The sequence below is a fragment of the Elephas maximus genome, chromosome 22, assembly GCF_024166365.1.
Source record: "Elephas maximus indicus isolate mEleMax1 chromosome 22, mEleMax1 primary haplotype, whole genome shotgun sequence".
NCBI classification, from domain to species: Eukaryota; Metazoa; Chordata; class Mammalia; order Proboscidea; family Elephantidae; genus Elephas; species Elephas maximus.
In genome coordinates, this window is record NC_064840.1 from 72,904,212 (window position 1) to 72,929,599 (window position 25,388).

Sequence of the window (25,388 nt, forward strand, 5' to 3'; positions counted from 1 at the left end):
ACCATGTCAATAAGTAAGGAGTGGGTGTATAACTTATAATATTACAGTAGTATGTGTGTGTCTGCATGTGCATGTGTGTGTGTCATGTAGGAGACCTAAATCTTTATAGCTAAATAACTAAAAGTGAAACATTAAGAAATATTCATTAAGCATGTTATTTAGAAATGTAGAAGAAGAATCAATACAAACAGTGGAAAGATTTGAAAATGATTGCTTTGGGGAGCAGAAATCAAGAAAGGCGAGAAGAGATAGAGTAGGGGCCTGCTAAATTATTGTTACACCTATAGTCATATCATGTTGGCAATTAAAATATCAGGAAGTATTTTGATGATAAAAGTAAACAGCACAAAAAGGAAAAGGAGGCAAAATAATCTGGATTTGATGTTGTTTGGATTTGGTGAGGTTGAGAGGTAACCTGAACAGCTCCTACTTTTCTAAGTAAATGGTTGGATTAGGCAATGTGAAGCTGATTACAGGAAGGAGCAGGTAGCTGGTGGAGGGAGATATGGGGAGGAAAAAGAAGATAAATTGTGTTTCAGATATCCTGCGTTTGAGGATGGATTTGTCCTCAGGATGGCTGGATCAAAGTACATCAGGACTCTCTTCTTTGCCTCTCTTTGTTTGCTAACTTTAATCTCGGAGACCAGCTTCTCCATTCAGTGGTAGATATGGCTGTAAACATATTGGGGATTACAGAACCTAAAAAAGGAAGTCTTGTTTGACAGGTCAAAAAGTTCTGGAGCTATTATGACCCAAGCCTGGATCACATGCTCACGTCTGTGACTAGAAGGTTGAGTCTGTTACTGGGAGAAGGTGCTTAGAAGACAAAAACACTATACCTCACTCTACATTTGTTATCTTTCCCTAAAAATTGTATTCCCTCTTTCAAGGCCTACCTCCAAATGTACCCCAATGGTGTATATTATAACTACCTCAACTAGTATTCATGTAGGCTTCCTCCATAACACCCATTGCATTACCCTTTATTTGTCCCTTATCATTTATTGCCTTTAGTGGAATTTTTTTCATGTGCATATATTATATCTCCCCTCTAATATGGTTTATATGTAAATGAGCATGCTTTATGTTCGAATAATCAACTTGGAAGGTTACAGACTTTAATGATGCCATTGCTCATACCTTTTTTAGGAGGCTTTCTTTGGAATAGCTTTCAAACTTAGTACTCATTCTTTTGATATCTTCTCTTGGAATAGTTGTCCTTTTAAACATAATTATACGTTTAAACAGTCAAATCTAGTGACAGGTTTTGTGAAGTGGGTTTTTTTGAAACAGGCTTTCGATACAGATTGTTATGGATTAAATTATGTCCCCCCCAAAATGTGTGTATCAATTGGGCTAGGTCATGATTCCCGGTATTGTGTGGTTTTCCTATATGTTGTAAATCCTGCCTCTGCAATGTTAATGAGGGAAGATGGGTGGCAATTGTGTTAGTGAGGCAGGATTCAACCTACAAGATTGGATTGTGTCTTGAGGCAATTTCTTGAGATATAAAAGAGAGAAGCGAGCAGAGAGATAGGGGGACCTCAGACCACCAAGAAAGCAGCACCAGGAGCAGAGCATGTCCTTTGGACCCGGGATCCCTGTGCCTGAGAAGCAACTCATCCAAGGGAAGACTTGAAGACAAAGACCTTCCTCCAGAGCCAATAGAGAAAGCCTTCTCCTGGAGCTGACACCCTGAATTTGGACTTTTAGCCTACTTTACTGTGAGGAAATAAATTTCTTTTTTTAAAGCCATCCACCCGTGGTAGTTCTGTTGTGGCAGCACTAGATAACTAAGACACAGATATTTGATTTTGATTCAGATTTTTGAAACGAAAAAACTCAAAGACAGATTTCATGAGTACGGAGGCTGACTAGGATTAGCACTATTTTCTTCCATGGTTTGTAACTTGGCTTTGAAAGCCATTCTAAAGAAGGAGTCCAAAACTGTCTTAAATAATGAGGGTGTTTATTGATGTATGTAGTATCTACTATGTGTCAGAATTTGATACAGTGGCTGCGACAACGGAATCAAGCATAGCAATGATTGTGAGGATGGCGCAGGACTGGGCAGTGTTTCATTCTGTTGGACACAGGGTCGCTGTGAGTCGGAACCAATTCAATGGCACATAACAACAACTGCAGGAGTAATTCTAAGTACTTTATGTATATGAATTCATAATAAACCAATGAAAAAGGTACTGCTGTATTCCCCGTGTTGCAGATGAGTAGACTGAAGCATGTAGAAATCCAGAAACTAACGTCCAGATCCATGTCCTTCGCCACCAATGACAGGCTACATCATCAAGGGAAGGACGGTGTTTCCAATGTGATCACACAGAAGGGGCTGCAAGCTAAATCCTCCCACATCCTCCTGCTTTTACGCAGTCTGTTAGCTAAGAATGGTTTTTACATTCATTGATGACTGAAAAAAAAAAAATAACATCCGGATACACAACAATTACATAAAATTCAAATTTAAGTGTCCATAAATAAATTTGCACTGAAGCACAGACATGTGCACTGGTTTATGTACTGTCTGCGCTCCTTTAGTAACAGAATTAATAGTTGGGACAGGCCATATGGCAGGCAAACCCTAAAATGTTTACTATCTGACCCTTTACATAAAAAGTGTGCCAATTCTGACTTAGATAAAATTATCTAAAAAAATTATCTGGATTTCTCAAAATAAATTCCAAAGAAACCATTTTCGGAAGTCTGTATTACTGTGGTTTGACTTCTTATTTTAAATTAAATTTATTTTCCCGTCCTGAATACCATATAGCCATTCACTCGACAAGTGTTTCATTCATATATGCCAGGCACTGCTTGCAGGGAAGTTTAAAAACACAGGAATGTGTAGAGAGCAAAATACAAATCTTAGTGTCATTATTTATGGTTAGTTCTCATGCTCCCCAAAACATGCATGCAGTGCTCTGAATACCATAAATGATCAATAAGTCTGTATTAGTAATTAATTTTGTTGGACTCTACATGTAGTATGTGTTTCCCATTATGTGCTGAATGGCCCCATATGTTTAGAAATAGACAAAAGGAAATCATGTCAGGGCAGCTTTACGGTGAAAAAATCCAAAACAGTAAGTGCAAATATAAACAGGTGATGGGGCACTGTGGTTGAAGACAGGCTCTCCGGCCAGACTGTCTGCCTTCAAACTCTCCTCCCTTAATAACTGCCTGGCCGACCTACCATTGACACACCGTTATTAATTTCTTTGTGCCTATGTTGCTGCCTCTCCCAGTGGTACCAGCTGGTACCAGCTCTAGAGAGCTGATTCTTCAATATTCAGGAATTTGGTCAGACATTTGTTAAGCTGCTGGTGGCTTGAAATCGACATGGTGCAAGTACTTACAACACAGAAATTGGCAAGTGCTGTAAGTCGGGGATCTGTCTCCAGTCCCCAAGCCCATCTACCAGTAACGCACTGAGATGAACTGGTGAGGATGAGTCCATACAAGTGAACTTCTACAACAGTGCCTTGTACATAGTGAACGGGAAGCACTCAACTGGTCGGATCACCTACTCTCCCAGGCTCAGTTCCTCCATCTATAGGTTTACTTGCTTGAGATTAGGGATCTGTAAGTTTTCGAAGGAGTCCCTGCATGGTGCGAGCAGCTAATGTCCTCTACTGCTACAGAAAGGTTGGGGGTTCAAATTCACCCAGAAGTGCCTCAGAAGACAGACCTGGCAATCTGCTTCTGAAGAATCAGCCATTAAAAACCGTATGGAACACACTTCGCTCTGACACACACGGGGTCACTGTGAGTCAGAGTCAATTCAACAGTAACTGTTTTTGTTTTCTTAAGATCTCAAGGATTTTATGAACTTATAAGTTTAAGGTAAGGAACTTATAAGTTTAAAGTAAGATACTAAGCAGATAAGAACAAGGTTAAATAAATGTTTGCGCTAAATATTAACAATTGCCTTGCAATTAAAACCAAACCACACTCATTGCTGTTGGGCCGATTCCGACTCATAGTGACCCTATAGGAGAGAGTAGACCTGCCCAGTAAGGTTTACAAGGAGTGGCTGGTGGATTTGAACTGCTGACCTTTTGGTTAGCAGCCAACACTTAACCACTGCACCACCAGGGCCCCGCCTTGCAATTGCATGTGTTATTTTATCCTTCTTTTACAAGTAAAATGTTCACTTATATGTGAATAAGGGTATCAGTCCTTTGCTCCCCAAAGTTAAATAATAAATACGTAATAATAGAGATAAGTTAGATACTTAAATAAGTTCTCCAGAACTCTAATTAAAGCTGAGTAATTCTTTATTAAATCAAAATATCTGGCAATTCTCCTTTATTATTCAGTTCAAAACATGACTCATTTAGAGATATGTAGGGACAGGTAATTGTTCTTTGGGGGTAAATATTTTGTATCTACGGTCTCAATTTTCATTAATCCAATTGGGCAGTAATATGAAAATACTTATTTTAATAAAGGCACCTATTTGAAGTATCCGGCTTTTAAGAGGCTATTGACAAGACGTTGCATGATCAAAATATTCACGTGTCTTTATCTAAAATGAAGTTTATTCCTTGTTACACATTGATTGCTTAAACTTAGTGTTTTAGAGCAGTTGGGTAAAAAAAATTTTAAAACACTTTCAATTCAAGGACAAGGTCACTGTTATCCCTGCTGACTGCTCAGTAGAGCCTGTGGGTGTGGGTGTGGGGTGTGTGTGTGTGTGCGCGCGCACACACACGCACACGCACGGGCTGGTGAGGCAAGTGAATGTGCCCAGACACAGGCTCCTAGTCACGTGTACTGATCTGGAGAATGAGTAGACGGAAAAGGAAGTAATTTTTTTTTTTGGTCCATTAAGCTTCATATGTGAATTTATTTTTGACGTGTAAAAATAATTTATTAAACTAGACGTTAATATGATACATTGTGTTTTTGGAAAGAAGAATAATTAGACAGGCAATTGTGATAACTGTGATTAAGGAAGCAATAAATTAAACTTGCGGCCGGAACATTTACAATACTGTTTGCAAATGAGCATTTTAATCAGCCAAGTTATAGCTCATTCCGTGAAGAGGATAAATAAAAGCAGATATGTGCAGAATCCCACTTAAACAATCTTAGCAAGACAACAGAAAACAAAGCCTCACAATAAATGCACTTTATTTGAAAATTAACCTTTCTTGTTTTTTAAGATACTGTAAAGTCTTTAAAGTCCCAGATGATATTATTTGCCCTCTTAGTTGCTCTTGTTAACACAGATCACCTTGCCTTGAAGGGTACTGGAGGTGGCTCTGCTTTGTTAGGCGGCAACCCAGACAGTTCAGCCCGGGTGAGGCCTGCCCTGCCTCAGTTCTTGGGAGAGAATCACCCAGGGACAGGATATGGAGGTGAACATTCAGGTCACGGGCTTCAGGCCATCTAAAGAATCTTTTTTTCTCAATTACTTATGTGGCATTTCTTCTGAGTCAAAAGGAGAAACCATGTTTGAATGTATATACAATGTCTATAAAAGGTTTCGGAGCCCTAGTAGAACAGTGGTTTGGCTGCTAACCAACAGGTCAACAGTTCATGTCTACCAGTTGCTCCTTGGAAACCCTATGGGGCAGTTCTACTCTGTCCTGTGGGGTTGCTATGCGCTGGAATCAACTTGATGGCAATGAGTTTGATGTTTTTGGTTTTTCCAATCTTGACTATGACTTTCTAGGGAGGCTTCCTTGAATGTCTTCACTAGTTAGAGGGTTTTGCTACATGTCCTACCAAACCCAAAACCGACGAGTTGATTCCAACTTATAGTGACCCTACTGGGCAGAGCAGAACTGTCCTTTAGAGTTTCCAAGGAGCAGCTGGTGGACTGGAACTGCCGACTTTTGGTTAGCAGCCGAGCTCTTAACCACTGCGCCACCAGGGCAGCCTGTATTTCTCCTACCACAGCCCCCACACATGCTTGACTGTCTGCCGCTGCTTGTTTAATTGCCTTCTGGGCTGTAACCAGAGCTGAGTGAAAGCAGGGACTGAATTTAGTTTGAAATTCAGTTACACACCAAGTTCGTTAGCTCACTTCACTGTTTTGAAGGCCTCTCACCAATCCTCCATTCCCTGGTCAACCTCAGGAATGCAGGAAATGAAGTTCCCATCGACGAGTGCTGTCGTGTCAGGTGGAATAAGACATCATGAGAGGGTGGTGTGTGCATCATCACACTGTTGCACCACCAATCCATTAGGAAAGGTGAAATAAGACATCATGAGAGGGTGGTGTGCACATCATCACACTGTTGCACCACCAATCCATTAGGACAGGTGAAGTAAGACATCATGAGAGGGTGGTGTGCACATCATCACACTGTTGCACCACCAATCCACTAGGACAGGTGGAATAAGACAGCATGAGAGGGTGGTGTGCACATCATCACACTGTTTCACCATCAATCCATTAAGACAGGTGGAATAAGACAGCATGAGAGGGTGGTGTGCGCATCATCACACTGTTTCACCATCAATCCATTAAGACAGGTGGAATAAGACATCATGAGAGGGTGGTGTGCGCATCATCACACTGTTGCACCACCAATCCATTAAGACAGGTGGAATAAGACATCATGAGAGGGTGGTGTGTGCATCATCACACTGTTGCACCACCAATCCATTAGGACAGGTGAAATAAGACAGCATGAGAGGGTGGTGTGCGCATCATCACACTGTTGCACCACCAATCCATTAGGACAGGTGAAGTAAGACGGCATGAGAGGGTGGTGTGCGCATCATCACATTGTTGCACCATCAATCCATTAAGACAGGTGGAATAAGACAGCATGAGAGGGTGGTGTGCGCATCATCACACTGTTGCACCACCAATCCATTAGGACAGGTGAAGTAAGACAGCATGAGAGGGTGGTGTGCGCATCATCACACTGTTGCACCACCAATCCATTAGGACAGGTGAAATAAGACAGCATGAGAGGGTGGTGTGCACATCATCACACTGTTGCACCACCAGTCCATTAGGACAGGTGAAATAAGACAGCATGAGAGGGTGGTGTGCGCATCATCACACTGTTGCACCACCAGTCCATTAGGACAGGTGGAATAAGACAGCATGAGAGGGTGGTGTGCGCATCATCACACTGTTGCACCACCAGTCCATTAGGACAGGTGGAATAAGACAGCATGAGAGGGTGGTGTGCGCATCATCACACTGTTGCACCACCAATCCATTAGGACAGGTGAAGTAAGACAGCATGAGAGGGTGGTGTGCGCATCATCACACTGTTGCACCACCAGTCCATTAGGAACAACCTCTCATTTTCTGGAACTCAACGGTCACCATGAAGAACTCGCCACTGAAGCTGCCTAGATACTACAAGCACATTTTTATCGATTTTGATGCCTGAACTGAAACTTAAAAAATCTGTCCTCATACCCAATAAGGCTTTAAATGTTTATCATTTTAGAGTAACATTTTAAGTAATTCAACTCAAGGTCGGCATGTACAACAGAAAGCAATATTGATTATTTTTTTAATTTTATTTTTTTTTTCCAGTTAAGCATTTTTATGATGATACAAGAGAGGTTGTTTTTTCTGGAACTTGGACGAATAGCATTGACTTGGCATTATCTGTACAGAAACCGATACCATCTGGCCAGATTTTAGACAAGGCATTTCCCCTTGAACTTTAACGCAATCTTATTTAGAGTTTGAGACCTGGACGTGAACTCAGAAATCATCCAGTCTAACTCCTTCTCTTAAGCATAAGGAAATTTAGTCCCAAAGTGCCCAAATTGCCCAAATTCCTTAGCAAGATATCCAAAGCCTTTCACAATCTGCCTCAATTTACATATTAGCTAAGTTGGCCTTTCTTCCCTTACGCCGCATATTTTCACCAGGCCAGATCACTTGCCATTCACCCTTCAAGTTCCTGCTTTAAGCCTCCCCAGGTGTTTCTGCCTACAGTCCCCAAGCAGAATTGATGATTCCTTTCTCTACATCTCTTTAAAATATTTGCAAATGCTTGTATAACACTTCTCCAATCGTATCATAATTTAAGTGGTTTTAATTTACATTCTCCATTAAATTATGAGCTTCTCGAAGTCAGCAACTGGTCTCTATTTATACTCATTCACCCTGGTTCACAGCGTAAACCAACAACTGGCTGCTGTTAAGCCGATCAGACTCATGACGATCCCACGTGCAGCAGAACAGAACTCTGCTCTGTAGGGTTCTCGATGGCTGACTTTTCAGAAATAGATCACAAGGCCCTTCTTCTGAGGAGCCTCTGGGTAGCTCTGAACCACCAATCTTTTGGTGAGTAGCTGAATGCCCAACCGTCTGCCCCACCCAGGGACTTCTAACCAGCTGTTGTCGAGTTGATTCCAACTCATGGCTACCCCCACGTGTGTCAGAGCAGAGCTGTGTTCCACAGGGTTTCCAAAGCTGTGATTTTTTGGAAGTAGGTCGCTATGCCCTTCTTTTGAGGCATCTTTGGGTGGATTTGAACTGCCAAACTTTTGGTTACTGGGTGAGCTCTAACAGTGTGTACTACTCAGAGACTGTGCTCACACTAGAGAACCTAAATAAATAATTTCCAAACTTAATTTCTGAAGGTCATGTGGCTAATAAATGGCACACCAATACCAGAACCTGGGTCTGCTGACTTCCTATTCAGTGTTCTTTATAGTCCTAGACCACAGTTCATCCTTAAGATGCCAGCTTTAGAGTATCAGAGGTCTTTTGGGGCAAAGCATTCCGTAAGCATAAATCAGAGAAGCCTCAGAAAGTTCCTTCCCTGAGCTAGGGAATACACCTACATATTTGAAACTGAAAGACACTATGTTATAGAAAACCTATCATTTTTCTTATTGCCAAATTTACCCCAACTGTTCAGCACCACGTAGTCAAGTTTGACTTTTACTGTTGTGACTCTGCCTTGTGGGGGAACTATGCAAGGCCTGGGTGCTGTCACGTTGTGGGATGTTGTACAGAAAATCACTGATGACCCAAACAGATTAAAGGTCAATGAAGTTAAGCTTGGGGCAATAGTTCTCTGAACTCTGGCACATTCTTACTGGGTTACTGCTCTTTTATTGCTTTTGGCCTTTCACTTATGGTTTAGCAAGGATTGTGAAATTCTGAATAAAGTTACCAAAAGATGCGTTGATTCTTCCTCCACGGGTCAAACCCCAATTCTTTTCATCTTTAGCATTTTCTTCCTAGAGAATGACAATAGTTGAGGTATTTTTGCAATAGGTGTACTTCACTCCTATATAAATCAAGATGGATGAAAAACATCTATTTGTTGCAATGCTCCATGAATGTCCAGAATCAGTAACATTAGAAATTTTGCAATTCTCTAAACATGTAAAAATGCTTGGAAGAGGACCACCTCATTTATTAAAAATATATAAATGCCACTTAGGGTATATACCAACCTGTTCATGACTACTGGCATATATAGTTCCCACCCAATTTTTCTGCCTCTCAGATTCATTGGGAGGCTGCTTTCCCACTGATAGTGCATGGTGCTGCAAGGGAGGGGACCTTATGACTCTTTGAAACTGAAAAAACAGGCACACGCTGAAAATTACTGTTTCTACTGGGTGTTGTATGAAGTGTGTGCATTTTTTGTAGGAAAAATAGAGATTTTGAAAAAAAAAATTGGGACACATATGTCCCAGTGGACTCAGGAGAACTTTGAGAGGAGGAGGAGGATTAATGGGACAACGTATGTCCCTCTGAACTCTAAGGTTAGGCTTGTGGGAGGGGGCAAGAAAAAAAAAATCCATACTACCTACCAAAAATTCAACAACACTCAATGATTGATCATGCTTCCATTGATGAAAACAAGTGGTATCAACAAAAAATTCAAAGCAGAAAATAACTGTCTTGAGAAATTTCCAAAAATTCTCAGATAAATCTTTAAAGGTTAATCCTGCTATAATATGGTGCTTTATAACAAAACTTTTCCCCAATGACTTTAAGTTTTCCTGGATCTCCTTGTTTTAAGTCAGAAGAATCTAACTTACTAATTAACTGAAACCAATTATATCAGAGCAAGTCTCTTTTCCATTCTACACTCTTACACTCATAAAAATACAAGTATGTAGATGTTTTTATTTATAATTAAACAACCTGAGAAACTTCACTAAAGCTCTAATCTACCTCAATCTCAAACTGTCAGTTTTGTTACCTCCCAACTGTGAGATTGCAAAGGCTATGGGAAGTCTGGGTGGAAGAATGGAGGATGGCCTTTGATTCGTATTGAGTGCGGGGAGTGCTGATTATTCTGGTATTTTTCTTATATGCTTAGCAGCACGGATTATTATTCATTTGCCTCCTACATTTTCTTCTGGTCTACAGTGGGTTAAGGGCTCAGGCTACTAACCAATAGTTGGCAGTTTGAATCCACCAGCTAGTCCTTGGAAACCCTATGGGGCAGTTCTACTATGTCCTATAGCGTTGTTATGAGTTGGAATCGACTCGATGGCAATGGGTTTTATTTTTATTTTTACAATGGATGAAAGTAATGGAATAAGCACTTTTCTCTTTTAAAAAATAGATATTGAATATTTTCCCAGTTTATCTATTATAGTTCCTCTTTTCCAATGTCAAAGTGAAATGTTTCAATAGCCTTGAAAGTAGAACATAAAATCTTGGTTAATAAGAGCAAGGAAAATATACAGACAGGTAGGTAGAAAAGATTTCTATTGTTTCTCAATCCAAGCACCCAAGAAAACAATTTTCTTTTCCTTTTTTTTCCATCAATAAAATTATTAAAATTAAAACTATGTTATCCTTGTAAATGCTGGAAGGTATTCATTAGCAAAATTATTTGGTGTGAAAGCAAAACACTGTTACAAATCATCATTGTACATGGTATTTCTTCTCTCTGCTCTTCACAGAACCTAGCTCATAAGCTGATTCAGAATTCCCGGCAATTGAAGTGGCTCATTTTGTATCCTCAACCCATCAATTTGGCTTTGCTGGGTAATGTTATCCTCACGTAATGTTATACAAATCTGGGCAAATGAGTCTTACTTCAAAGACCTGGAACTCGGATTAGAAGTGAAAAAGGCCCAGTTCTGCTGGACTTGCACCTGCAGCTTTGCTTGAAGTCAGGGGGAGCCCCAATTATCGAAAGGGGTGAAGTTTGCCTTTAGCTGGTTCAGCAAAACACAGCTCATTCTAAATGAAGCACCAGAGAGGAAATCTCAGCAAAATCAGTGATGTTAAAATTTGCCTGGAACGGCAATCCCAAGACCAGTCTTGTGACATCCTGGAGTGCCGCCCATTATCTAAGGAGTTCTGCAAAATTGGTTAAGGAATTCATGAAACATATTTAACTGTTTATTTTAAGAGAGAGAGAAAAAAAAAAAAAAGGTAAAAGAAAGAGATGAACCATGCCATGGTTTCAAGACAGACACTGGAGAGCATCACAGAGTTAAGGAAGGAGAGACTATTGTAACTTTTAACAAGTTGGAAGTTATGTAAGTTCTAAAGCATTGCAACATGGACCAGAACACACGTGAAGTTAAACTGACGTTATTAAGGTCGTTATGGAATGAAGATACAGGAATGCCCAGCAAATTGCAGGTGTGTTTACACTTGACAGAGCTTGACAGGAATGGGAAGACAGTTAACTGAAAAATTTATAAACAGCTGTTACATCAGCATTTTAAAAGTGGGTAAGTCTGATTCTCCATGTGCGGGTACTTAGAAAGCATTCCCCCAGACTGGAGAGAAGAAATCTTCCTTTGCTCATCCCCACAGGAGGCAGACAACCTAGGTTCAAAGTCTAGTTCTACAGCTAACTAGCTGGGTTGCCTCGAACAGTTTATTTCATGTTTCTGAGTCCTGGTTTCCTTCTCTGTCTGTAAAATAAGGGTAATAATACCTACCTCTTTGGATTATTTTAAGGGTTAAATGAGGTAATGCACGAAAACTCTCAGCACAAGGCCCAGCACAAAGTGAACACTCAGTAGATGTTAGTTTACCTGAGGCAGTGATGTGTAAGCCCTCTGTATATCAGAATAACCTGGAGAACTTTTAAAACATACTCGTGCCAGGACCCCACTACAAACCAATTAAAATCAGACTCTGGAAGGAGGGAACATACACTGGACTGTAAAAGCACCCAGGTGATTTCTAATTAGAGCCAGGGCTTGGAACCACTGATCTAAGGTACTTAATTAGTCTAGCGTGGTTCTTGACCTTGGTTACACATTCAGATCACATGGGTGACCTAAAAATCCTGATCCCTGGGTTTCTGTTTCTGATTTAATTGGTACAGCGTTCAACTTGGGTCGAGAAATTGTTAAAATTCCCCAGTTAATTCTAACGTGCTCAAGGTGGAGAGCCACTGAGAATCAGGAAGATTCTGTGCTCTTTGGCTGGATAGTGTGATTTATTATTTTTTTTATGTAAATAGTAAAATTTTTGTGATTATACAAGTAATATATGCCTTGAAAAAGAATTACTAAATGAAGAAAACCATGAAGAAAGTAAACAAAACAAAACAAAAACCCCACAATCTTGTTACCCAATTGTAAATATTGTTGTTGCCGTTTATGTTGGCGAAAAAAGGTATTTGCAACGAATAAGTCGTTGGACTTGTAAAATTCTATCATGCAATCTCCAGCATCATTTCTATCACAAAGGCCATATTTTTCAACTACTGATCCTTCTTTATTTCCAACTTTCGCATTCCAATCACCAGTAATTATCAATGCATCCTGATTGCATGTTCGATCAGTTTCAGACTACAGAAGTTGGTAAAAATCTTTAATTTCTTCATTTTTGCCCTCAGGCTAGGTCCAACTCATAGCAACCTTACGTACAACAGAACGAAACACTGCCCGGTCCTGCGCCATACTCACAATCATTGTTATACTTGAGCCCGTTGGTGAAGCCAGTGTGTCAAGCCATCTCTTTGAGGGTCTTCTTCTTTTTCTCTGACCCTCTACTTTACCAAGCATAACCTCCTTCTCTAGGGACTAATCCCTCCTGATAACATGTCCAAAGTATGTGAGATGTAGTCTCACCATCCCTGCTTCTAAGGAGCATTCTGGCTGTACTTCCTTCAAATAGTAAACATTGTCAACATTTTAGTGTACATTATTCTTTCTATGCTAATTATCTTACATGGTTGGGCCAATATTGCTTATACAACATTATATCTTGCTTTTTTTTTAACTTTAACATTATAACACAAGCATCTTCAATGTCATTTAATACATTTCTGGTACCATTTTTAAACATATGCTACTTTCAAATGGCACCAGAAATGTATTGAATGCTGAGAATTTGCATTTCCAACAAGTTCTCAGGAAGATGTACATAAGAATCGCCTGGGGATCTTGTTAAAATGTAGACCCTAATTCAGTATATCTGGGGTAGAAATGCAAATTCTGAGTAGGGGTTTGAACTGGAACAAATGGGCTCTAAGCCCTGGCTATAAGTGAGACAAGACATGACGTAGTCAGTATTAAGGCATTAACCCAGGTAATAATCAGAATGCTAGGCCCAGCTGAGACAGCCTCCTGTGCAGTCTAGGCTCCCTCGCTTCTGCCAGTTGGTTGTAGTGTAGGAGCTTGTGTGTTGCTGTGATGCTGGAAGCTATACCACCAGGATTCAAATACAAGCAGGGTTACCCATGGTGGACAGGTTTCAGTTGAGCTTCCAGAAGAAGACAGACTAGGAAGAAGGACCCGGCAGTCTACTTCTGAAAGGAATTAGCCAGGGAGAAACTTATGAATAGCAACAGACCATTGTCTAATATAGTGCTGGAAGATGAGCCCCTCAGGTTGGAAGGCACTAAAAATATGAGTGGGGAAGGGCTGCCTCCTCAAAGTAGAGTTGACCTTAATGTCCTCGATGGAGTCAAGCTCTTGGGACCTTAACTTGATGATACAGCATGACTCAAAATGAGAAGAAAGAGCTTCAACCATCTATTAATAATTGGAACCTAGAATATACGAAGTATGAATCTAAGAAAACTGGAAATCATCAAAAATGAAATGGAAAACATAAACATTGATATCCTAGGTATTAGTGAGCTGAAATGGACTGGTATTGGGCACTTTTAATCAGACAATCATATGGTCTATGCCAAGAATGATGACTTGAAGAGGAATGGGATTGTACTGATCATCAAAAAGAACATTTCAAGATCTATCCTGAAGTACAACGCTGTCAGTGATAGGATAATATCCACAGGCCTACAAGGAAGACCAGTTAACAAGGTTATTATTCACATTTACGGACCAACCACTAAGGCCAAGGATGAAGAACATTGAAGATTTTTACCAACTTCTGCAGTCTGAAATTGATCAACCATGCAATTGGGATACATTGATAAAAGGTGATTGGAATGCAAAAGTTGGAAACAAAGAAAGATCAGTAGTGGGAAAATTTGGCCTTGGTGATAGAAACGATGCTAGAGACCAAATGACAGAATTTTGCAAGACCAACAACTTTTTCATTGCAAATACTTTTTCACCAACATAAATAGTGACTACACACGTGGACCTTACCAGATGGAATACACAGGAATCAAACTGGCTACATCTGTGGAGAGAGACAATGGAAAAGCTCAATATCATCAGTTTAACAAGGCCAGAGGCAGACTGCAGAACAGACCATCAACTGCTCATATTCAAGTTCAAGTTGAAGCTGAAGAAGATTAGAACAAGTCCACGAGAGCCAAAGAATGATCTTGAGTGCGTCCCACCTGAATTTAGAGACCACCTCAATTATAGATTTTACACACTGAACTCTGATGATGGAAGACCAGACGAGTTGTAGAATGACATCAAGGACATCATACATGAAGAAAGCAAAAGGTCATTAAAAAGACAGGAAAGAAAGAAAAGACCAAAGGGGATGTCAGAAAAGACTCTGAAACTTGCTCTTGAACATCGAACAGCTAAAGAAAAAGGAAGAAATGATGAAGTAAAAGAGCTGAACAGAAGATTTCAAAGGGCGGCTCAAGAAGACAAAGTGAAGTGTTATAACGACATGTGCAAAGACCTGGAGATAGAAAACCGAAAGTGAAGAACATGCTCGGCATTTCTCAAGCCGAAAGAACTGAAGAAAATTCAAGCCTGAAGTTGTAATATTGAAATATTCTAAAGGGAAAATATTAAATGATGCAGGAAGCATCAAAAGAAGATGGAAGAAATATACAGAGTCACTTTTGTCATTCAACCATTTCAGGAGGTAGCATATGATCAGAACTGATGGTAGTGGGGAAGCCTAAGCTTCACTGAAGGCACCGGCAAAAAGCAAGGCTCTAGGAATTGATGGAATACCAACTGAGATGCTTCAACAAATGGATGCAGCGCTGGAAGCGCTCACTCATCTATGCCAAGAAGTTTGGAAGTCGGGTCCATAGTTACGCCTATTCCAAAGGAAGGTGATCCAGCTGAGTGTGGAAATCATCAATATCAGCGGCAAGGAAAGTTTTGCTGACTATCACTCAAAAGTAGCTGCAGCAGGATATCGACAGGTAATTGCCAGAAAGTCCAGCTGGATTTGGAAGAGCACACAGAACCAGGGATACCACTGCACATGACAGGTGGGTCCCGGCTGGAAGCAGAGCACACCAGAAAGATGTTCACCTGTGTTCTATTGGCTATGCAAAGGTGCTCGACTGTGTGGATCATAACAAATCATGCATAACATTGTGAAGAATGGGAATTTCAGGACACTTAATTGTGCTCAAGAGGAACCTGTAAATAGATCAAGAGGTAGCTGACATAGATCAAGAGGTAGCCGTTTGAATAGAACAAAGGGATACTTCGTGGTTTAAAGCCAGGAAAGGTGTGTGTCAGGGTTATATTCTTTCACCATACCTATTCAGTCTGTATGCTGAGCAAATAATCTGAGAAGCTGGACCATATGAAGAACAGAGCATCAAGACTGGAGGAAGTCATTCACAGCCTGCATTATGCAGACGACACAACCTTGCTTGCTGAAAGTGAAGGCAACTTGAAGCACTTACTGATGCAGATCAAAGACCACAGCCTTCAGTATGGATTACACCTCAACATAAAAAAAAATCCTCACAACCAGACCAAAAAGCAACATCATGATAAATGGAGAAAAGTTTGAAGTTGTCAAAGATTTCATTTTACTTGGATCCACAATCAATACCTATGGGAGCATCAGTCAAGAAATCAAAAGATGCATTGCATTGGGCGAACCTGCTGCAAAAGACCTCTCAAGTGTTGAAAAGCAAAGATGTCACCTTGAAGACTAAGGTGAGCCTGACAAAAGCCCTGGCCTTTTCAATTGCCTCATATGCATATGAAAGCTCGACGATGAACATGGAAGACCTAAGAAGAACTGGGAAACCCTGGTGGTATAGTGGTTAAGTGCTACGGCTGTTACCAAAGGGTCAGCAGTTTGAATCCACCAGGCAGTCTTTGGAAACTCTACGGGGCAGTTGTACTCTGTTCTATAGGGTTGCTATGAGTCAGAATCGACTTGATGGCACTGGGTTTGGTTGTTTTTTTGTTTTGTTTTGTTTTAAGAAGAATTGATGCCTTTGAATTTTGGTGTTTGTGAAGAATATTGATTATACCATGGACTGCCAAAAAAATGAACAAACCTGTCTTGGAATAAGTACAGCCTGAATTCTCCTTTGAAGCAAGGGTGCCGAGTCTACGTTTCACATGCTTTGGAGGGATCAGTCCCTGGAGAAGGATGTCATGCTTGGTAGAGTAGAGGGTCAGTGAAAAAGAGGAAGAGCCTCAGCAAGACGGATTGACACAGTGGCTGCAACAATGGGCTTAAGCATAGCAATGATTGTGAGGATGGCACAGGACCTGGCAATGTTTCATTCTGTTGTTCGTAGGGTTGCTATGAGTTGGAACTGACTCGATGGTACCTAACAAGAACAAGAATAGTCTAGGCAGAAAGAAGTGGGAAGAACAGAGAATTTTCTAAAACCAAAGAAATAAATCCAAACTCAGGGTCAAAAAGCTGTTGGACACAACAGATGTCAACCACCAAACTTTTGGGAAAACAACAGAACTTAACCGTATTTCCACCTTAAAGGAACTACTGAGCAGTGGTCTGAGTTGAATCAACTTGGAGGCCATAAATGAGTTAGCTAAGTACACACTTATTCTATGGAGTCAGGCTACACTGTCGAGCTCAAGACAAAATCTGCAGGGAAGGTGGACTCAGTGACTTGTAGGATGCAGAAGCTTCACAATGAATGTTAAATGACTTGCAGGAAATTAACCAGGGTAACTGGGGAAAGAACCTGTGTTTTAGGGGTGTTGTAAACTCTGACTTGGAAAAATTTCCTTGACATCCTCAAAGGTGGAGGCCACAAAGTATGAAATTAGGACCCTCGACTTGGTACCATCAGATTTCTGGACACTGAGGTGAGAAGCGAAGCGCCTGACAATTTCAAGGATAAGAGGTAAATTCGGACACAGGTTAACCTCTCCCAGATGAGTCAGCTCACATCCACCTTACACTTTCTGAACATGACTATCTGTTTCTCAGAATCCATGATTAATGGTCTGTTTATCTAGTATTATTGCCAAATGTTTACATGTGGGTTAATTGTTTAAATTTTTATTGTGGTAAACATATATGTAACACATCATTTGCCTTTTCAACATTCTTCAAGTGTACAATGCGATGACATCAGTTATGTGTATCGTGTTGTTCAACCATTACAATTATCCATTTCCAAATTTTCCCACCACAGTTAACAGAAATTGTGTTCCTTAAGCTGTGAAATGTATGTTAATCTTGTTACTCTAACAAAACTATAATCAAGTGGGAGGTGTGGACGGGAGACAAGGAGCTCGCATTATGCTTGGAATAAAACTCAAACTCATCATGGTCTTCAGGCCTTGTGGGATCTAACTGCTTCTCCCCTGCATCAGCCATTGGCCCTTCTCCAGCCCTTCAGCATTGCATGTTCTTTTCTGTCTCAGTGCCTTTCCCCTGGATATGTCTTGTCCAGAAGTCTTTTCCTGGCTCCTGGCTCTTTTCATCCACTTCTCGTCATTTAAGTGTTCGGCTTCCTAGAGGGTCCTTTCCAGACTACCCTATCAAAAGATTTCTTCCTCTATATTCCTATTTTCTCTATTATAGCATTCTGTTTATTTCCTTACTATAAGGCCTTCATTTGTTTATTCAGTAATTATGTGTTAGCTTCCTGCTCTGTGCAAGGTATGGGCATGCAATGATTGGTTGCTGCCGTCATTGAGTTTATATTCTGGAAGTGGATATAAATAGTAAAAATATAATCACAGTAATAATGATAAAATTCTAACACTTGTTCACTTTGTACACTGAGCAAAAAAATCCAAGAAGCTGGACTATAAGAAGAAGAACACGGGCATCAGGATTGGAGGAAGACTCATCAACAACCTTCTGTATGCAGATGGCGCAACCTTGCTTGCTGAAAGCAAAGAGGACTTAAAGCGCTTACTGATGAAGATCAAAGACTACAGCCTTCAGTATGGATTATTCAACATAAAGAAAGCAAAAATCCTCACAGCTGGACCAATAAACAACATAATGATAAGTGGAGAAAAAACTGAAGTTGTCAAGGATTTCATTTTACTTGGATCCACAATCAAGGCCCATGGAAGCAGCAGTCAAGAAATCAAATGACAGAAAAGACAGTCTCTTTAACAAATGGTGCTGGCAAAACTGTGTGTTCATCTGCAAAAAAATGAAACGGGACCCATACTTCACACCATACACAAAAACTAAAAATGGATCAAAGACCTAAATATAAAACCAAAAACTATAAAGACCATAGAAGAAAAAAATAGGATGAAGCCAGAGGCCCAAATACACAGCATTAACAGGATAGAAAACATAACTAACAACACTCTAACTCCAGAAAGAGAAGCTAGATAACTGGCATCTTCTAAAAATTAAACGCTTGTGCTCATCAAAAGACTTCACCAAAAGAGTAAAAAGAGAACCTATAGACTAGGAAAAAATTTTTGGCTATTACAAATTCAACAAAGGTCTAACCTCTAAAATCTATGGGAAAATCCAACACCTCTGTAACAAAAAGACAAATAATCCAATTAAAAAATGGGCAAAGGAAGTGAACAGACACTTCACCAAAGAAGACATTCAAGAGGCTAACAGACAGATGAGGAAATGCTCAAGATCACTAGTCATTAGAAAAATGCAAATCAAAACCACAATGAGATACCATCTCACCCTGGCATTACTGGCACAAATGAAAAAAACAGAAAATAACAAATGTTGGAGAGACTTCGGGGAGATTGGAACTCTTATGCAGTGTTGGTGGGAACGCAAAATGGTACGACCATTTTGGAAATCAGTATGGCACTTCCCCAGAAAGCTAGAAATAGGTATACCATATGATCCAGCAATCCCACTCCTAGGAATATATCCTAGGGAAAAAAATCCCGTCACACGAATAGACATATGAACACCCATGTTCATTGCAGCGTTGTTACAATAGCAAAAAGACGGAAACAACCTAGAGGCTCATCAACAGATGAATGGATAAACAAGCTGTGGTACGTACACACAATGGAGTATTACGCAACAATAAAGAACAATGATTAATCTGCAAAGCATCTGACAACATGGAAGGCGTTATGCTGAGTGAAGTAAGTCAATCACAAAAGGACAAATACTGAATGAGACCACAACTATAAAAACTCATGAAAAGGTTTACATGTAAAAAGAAATAGTCTTTGATGGTTACGAGGAAGAGGAGGGGTGGGGATGGAGAAACACTAAATAGACAATAGATAAGTGGTAACTTTGCTGAAGGGTAAGACAGTACATAATACTGAGGAAGCCTGCACAACTTGCCCATGGGGTCGCTATGAGTAGGAACCGACTCGATGGCACCTAACAATGACAACAGTCTGTATCATTGAATAAATGAATGCTAAGCATCTTCATTTATTCTTTTAAACATCAGGCAACCATAAAAACAACGTACAATTATACTTACTTTATGGATTAACAAAACTGAGGCTCAGATAAAAAATTAGTCCAAGGTCATAAAGCTGGTGTCAGAGCTAGAAATTGAGCCTGGATCTTATTCTAAAGGTCATCACTTTTTCCATTACACAATGGTATGAGAGAAAAAGAATAAATTATTGCAAATTTCTTGCCTGTGATCCAGACTGTAAACTCTTTGGTTAAAATACTTTCATGTGTTCTTATTTGAAAAAAAAAAAGGAGAAAACAACAGCAACAACAATATTCCACAATGACAACCAAAGAATCCTAAATTTAATTTTCCACAAGCATTGCAGGGCTGGTAGAATCTAACCCCACCAAGCATGCTTGGACACCTCTCAGTATTTGGTGATTGCAAAACTGGATTTCATTTGGATCTCATTTATATCTGGCACCGAAATGATAACTTGAACAATCAAGAATAAAGTTGTATGCCTGTGTGGCATTTGCTTTACCTGGCTAAAGGAAACCAGGTACAAAGGTACACACTCCTTTAATTCTTTCTGGGCTGTAAGAAGTTTTCTAATATTTGAAAGGAATTCCTACAGTGGTTTCTTTGTTATTAACGACGTTTGAGTACTACTGGGAAGAGGGTGTGTGTGTGTGTGTGTGCGTGCGCGCGCGTTTGGATCACATTTTGCTTTTATCCCCTCCCTTTCCCTCGGGATCTCTCCTTCCAGATCTTGGATAATACAGTGTTAGACTAGCTTTAGAGACGAGGCAGGAGAGTGAAACAGAGAACAGAGTGCAAGAGAAGCGCAAGAACAACTAGTAAGGTGGTTTCTGGGCCACGTTCTCAGAGGACACACTGGACTCCACATGGAGCATCAGCCCCTCAGCCTTCTCTTCAGACTGGCTCCTCCAGGAGTCTCTCATTTTCCATCTTCCCCGGACAAAAGTCAATCATGACAGGTCTCTGGGTAATCCCATTCCGATCCTCATTTTGTCTGGTGTCCCTGAGTCCCAGCCCATCAATCTCTGAGCTCCCAGGGATTCCCTTTCTGGACTAGGGGCAGGTGAATTTTTACATTCATTACACACTATAGACTTCTTTCCAAACCTTTCAAAGCTCCATCAAAATCAAAACACATCTCCCCTAATTCAATAAAAACATGTACATTTTAAAGGAAAATTGTCTCATATTTCAAATTCATTTATCTGTAAATCCTGAAAACAATAAAAAAAACTAATTGTGGTCTCAGAAAGTCTTTTTGAGTTTATCAAGAGATATTTTCAAAGTTTTCCTCTGTCTTATATTCTGCCAAAGATTAAGCTCTTGGGATGTTTGAGACTGCATGGTAAATCTGTGCCCGTAGCCTTTCAACGCGTCCTTCAACCGGGACAGACGGCTTCTGGTTCTGATACCTAATTTACACTTAATCCCATCCGTATTCCACTGGTATAGTCCTCAGCAATCCAATTTCATTTTTCATTTCCCTTTCACAATCTCTATCCTATTGCCAGTCTTTACGCAGATCAGGAGGATGCCTTGTAGACAATCTCTGTCATTGTCATAAATTGAGAGAAAAACACTTTGAGTTAAACCAATTCCATCTGTCCTTTGGAACAGAAGGCTGCTAGGCTAGAATGCAAAATCAAATGCCCATGTGGCTTGCTTAGATCTAAGCTTATACACGAGGACCTGATCCATCCCCTCTAGTGGTGTGTGACTCCACAGCTAACTCCCTTGATGGAGGGATTACTGGCCTCAGTTCACCTCAAGGGACCATGACAGTTCCAGGGTCCTCTGGAAAGTCAAGGTGATTCTGTGCCGTGGTCCTGCCGAGGGTGTGATCAGCACCCAAACGTAAGAATCCTTTGAATACAGCAGAGGGACAGATGTCAGATGCAGAAGGTGCCATGGATCTCTTCTGAGGATCCTGGAGTCTGCCTTCGTCAATTAAGCACCTACAACACCTTCATTGTCTACCGCGGAGAGAGCAGTTGCCAGACGGTGTTTCTTCTGGGTTTCCAGACATGTGTCATTTCCACCGCAGAGTTAGTAGCACATAACTGCCTGAAGTGGGGAGACCGGAATGTGAGGCATGTCTCACCAGGGAGCTGGGTTTTTATTTAAAAAAAAAAAAAAAAAATCACTCAACTGCTAATGGAAACGTCAACCTCCCAGCCTTATTCTTAAAAATAAATAAATACAAGGAGTGCCTCATGTGAGAGGCACAGAAGGGACTGAAGATATTCATTTCCATGAAGTCACTCACAGCAGGCCTGTCTGGAAAAATGCTTTCATCTTCTGTAAAGAGGGGAAATGTAGCAGTGAGAAGGTTTAAAGACCAGGACTTTGAAGTATGGGGTGAAGTGGGAAAAGTGATCCTTCAGGCAGGTGAGTTTGGGCCAAAGCAGATTATTTTCTACACTTGAACTCCACATGAGTGGCACAGGCCATAGAATTACAGACCTGTAGAGAAGAAGCCTCCGAAGACATCTAGTCCAATGGTGTTAAAACTGGGTTCCCACAGGGCCCCCAAGGATGAAATAGCGGGGCTCCATGCTGCTTCAGCCAGAACAGCTCTGATTTTATCTGCTTTATGGACTATGGACGGAGTAACACTGCCCCATAGGGTTTCCAAGGAGTGGCTGGTAGATTCGAACTGCCAATCCTTTGGTTAGCAGCCAAGCTCTTAGCCACTAGGGCTCCTTATGGACTATAGTCTAATTAATTTAACACATATCTATTAAGCATCTACTACAGTACTCTCCTAATTGCTATGACGTGGTAGTGATCAAAATAGGCATGGCCCTTGGCCCCATGAAGCCTGTAATCTATGTACCTATGGGCGGGGGTCGGGGGGGAGCTGGTAGGAGGTGTATGTGTACTGGGGGTAGCAGGGGGGAGTTCTAAAGCTAAAATCATGAATGGTGGTCCAACATCTTCATTTTGAGGGTGAATAAATAGAAGCCCAGAGAGACGGTCTCACTACTGGTTAATCAAAGAGCTGGGAACAGAGTCCAGAGGCATTGATTTATACATCAGTACTCTTTCTCTGGATTTCCTGTGTAGCACAAATGGCTAGAGTTTAGCTACCAACTGAAAGGTTGGTGGTTTCAAACTACCCAGAGGTGCCCGGAAGAAGGACGTGGCAATCTGTTTCTGAAAGGTCACAGCCATTGAAAACCGTATGAGTGCAGTTTTACCATGAAACACATGGGGTCACCATGAGTCAGAATCAACTCTACGGCAAATTTTTTTTTTTATCTCTACTGTTTCTCCCAAGCCCAGATAAGAAGACACAGGATGAAAAATACTAGAAATCTCTTCAGCTAGAAAATCCATTGCCGTTAAGCCAATTCTGACTCATAGTAATCCTACAGGACAGAGTAGAACTGCCCCATAGGGTTTCCAAGGAGCGGCTGGTGGATCCAAACTACTGACCTTTTGTTTAGCAGCTGAGCTCTTAAGCACTGCACCACTAGGGCTCCATTCAGCTAGAGAGAGGAAGTAAACTTTTAGTCTACGAACTTTTCCTGCCCAGGTCTTATCTCCCAAGACTCAACCAAGGCTGTAAGGCTGCCCCCACCCAGGGAACGATTATGCACTGGTCCTTGTTCCTTCCAGACCAACATCTTCATTTCGCTTTGAATCAGTTGCCATCTGGCTGCAGCTCAGACCATGAGCTTTTGCATCGGTCACTCTCCATTTGTCTTAGTCACCTAGGGCTGCCATGACAGAAATACCACAAGTGGATGGCTTTAACAAAGGGAAACTGATTTTCTCACAGTCTAGTAGGTTACAAGTCCAAATTCAGGGCGTCAGCTCCAGGGGAAGGCTTTCTGTCTCTGTTGGCTCTGGAGGAAACTCCTCATCCTCAATCTTCCCCTGGTTGAGGAGCTTCTCAGATGAAGGGACCCAGTGTCCAAAGGACGCGCTCTGCTTCTGGTGCTGCTTTCTTGGTGGTACGAAGTCCCCAGCTCTCTGCTTGCTTCTCTTTCCTTTTATCTCTTGAGAGATAAAAGATGGTGCAGGCCACACCCCAGGGAAACTCCCTTTACCTTGGATCAGAGAGGTGACCCGAGCAAGGGTGGTATTACAATCTCACCTTAATCCTCTCAACATATAATTACAATCACAAAATGGAGGACAACCATACACTACTAGGAAGCATGGCCTAACCAAGTTGACACCTATTTTGGGGGGGACACAATTCAATCCATGATACCGTTCATACGCCCGGGCCCTTCCACACACTCGAGAATCTGTGAACTTGCTCAGGCTCACTTGCAGTCTTTGCTGTGTTGTGTCACTCCCTTTCTTCCTGTTTTGTGTGTGTGGGGAACATTTTCTCTGCAACTCTCCATTCCCACATTCACTTGCCAAGCCATGAACTTCGCCTCCTTCCCCTTTCTTCTCTGTCTCCCTGGAGGCGATAATACTGGATTTTGCCATGTTGAAAACTAGAAGAGAGGCTGGACAAAGTTCAGTTTGTTTTCCTTTCAAGTCCACGCTTCTGCCTGGCTTTCTCTCTCTCTTTGGAATCCTGCGCATTTCCCAGTTTCGGGTTTCTCCTTTAGTAGTCCCGCCTGCTGTGCATTCTCCTCTCCTACCCAGTCTGCCAACCTGTCAGGTCTTGCAAGGTCGTTTCTGATCAGGCTTACCAGGAGAAGGGCAATGCTTCTGACTCAGGGTGTGGAATTCTCCTTAGTCAGCTAGGAAACATGGCCAGGCAATGGCCGGCCATGACCCCGCACTGTTATTAAAGTCCCTGTGATACATTCAGCATCCTGGCCTAAAACAATAAAAAAACGAAAAAACAAACCCACTGCCGTCCAGTTGATTCCAACTCACACTGACCCCATACGGTTCCCAAGGCTGCAAATCTCTGTGGAGGCAGACCACCGTATCTTTCTATCACAGAGTCGCTGGTGGCTTTGAACCACCCACCTTTCCATCAGCAGTCAGTCGCTTTAACCACTGCACCACGAGGGCTCCTTATCCTGGCCTTAGGAACAATCTAAATGTTAGCTTACATATGTGAATTCTCATCAGGCAGCCTGATGGGAGGAAAGGGAAAAGCGATCTTCAGCTGCCACAGTGCTACTCATGGATCGTTCCTTTTGTACAACGTTGTTCATTACAGCAAACACCTGCTTGTTTGTGCTGCAGAAGCAGGGTTTGTTTTCTTTACACGGTCTAACCTGCTCTTGAACTGATTCCTACCCAAGGCCACCCCATGTGTGACCTCATTTGTGTCAGAGTAGAACCGCACTCCACAGGGTTTTCAATGGTTGATTTTTCAGAAATAGGTCAGCAGGCCTTTCTTCTGAGGCACCTCTGGGTAGACTCGAACCACCAATTTTCAGTTGGCAGCTGGGCACGTTAACCATGTGCACCATCCCTCCTTCCCATATCGTTTGAAGTCCCAAAATCAGGTTTTCTGTGATTTTTAGTTAATATGGT

At 41.3% G+C, this 25,388-nt stretch overlaps 1 protein-coding gene across 9 annotated transcripts in view; it reads right to left on the reverse strand.

The window, feature by feature from the left end:
- The window catches only part of DLC1 (DLC1 Rho GTPase activating protein), a 456,845-nt gene that overhangs the window by 280,136 nt on the left and 151,321 nt on the right, over positions 1 to 25,388 (reverse strand). The window contains exons 5-6 of one of the 9 annotated variants that reach the window (XM_049866106.1): positions 23,367 to 23,419; positions 13,249 to 21,992 (exon numbers count right to left, since the gene is read on the reverse strand). The exons of the other annotated variants lie outside the window; for them this stretch is intronic. Coding sequence (XP_049722063.1) covers positions 21,902 to 21,992; positions 23,367 to 23,419 — 144 coding nt within the window. The 3' untranslated portion in view covers positions 13,249 to 21,901. Of the gene's footprint in view, positions 1 to 13,248; positions 21,993 to 23,366; positions 23,420 to 25,388 lie in introns of those variants that run through there. 9 annotated transcript variants of the gene reach the window in all.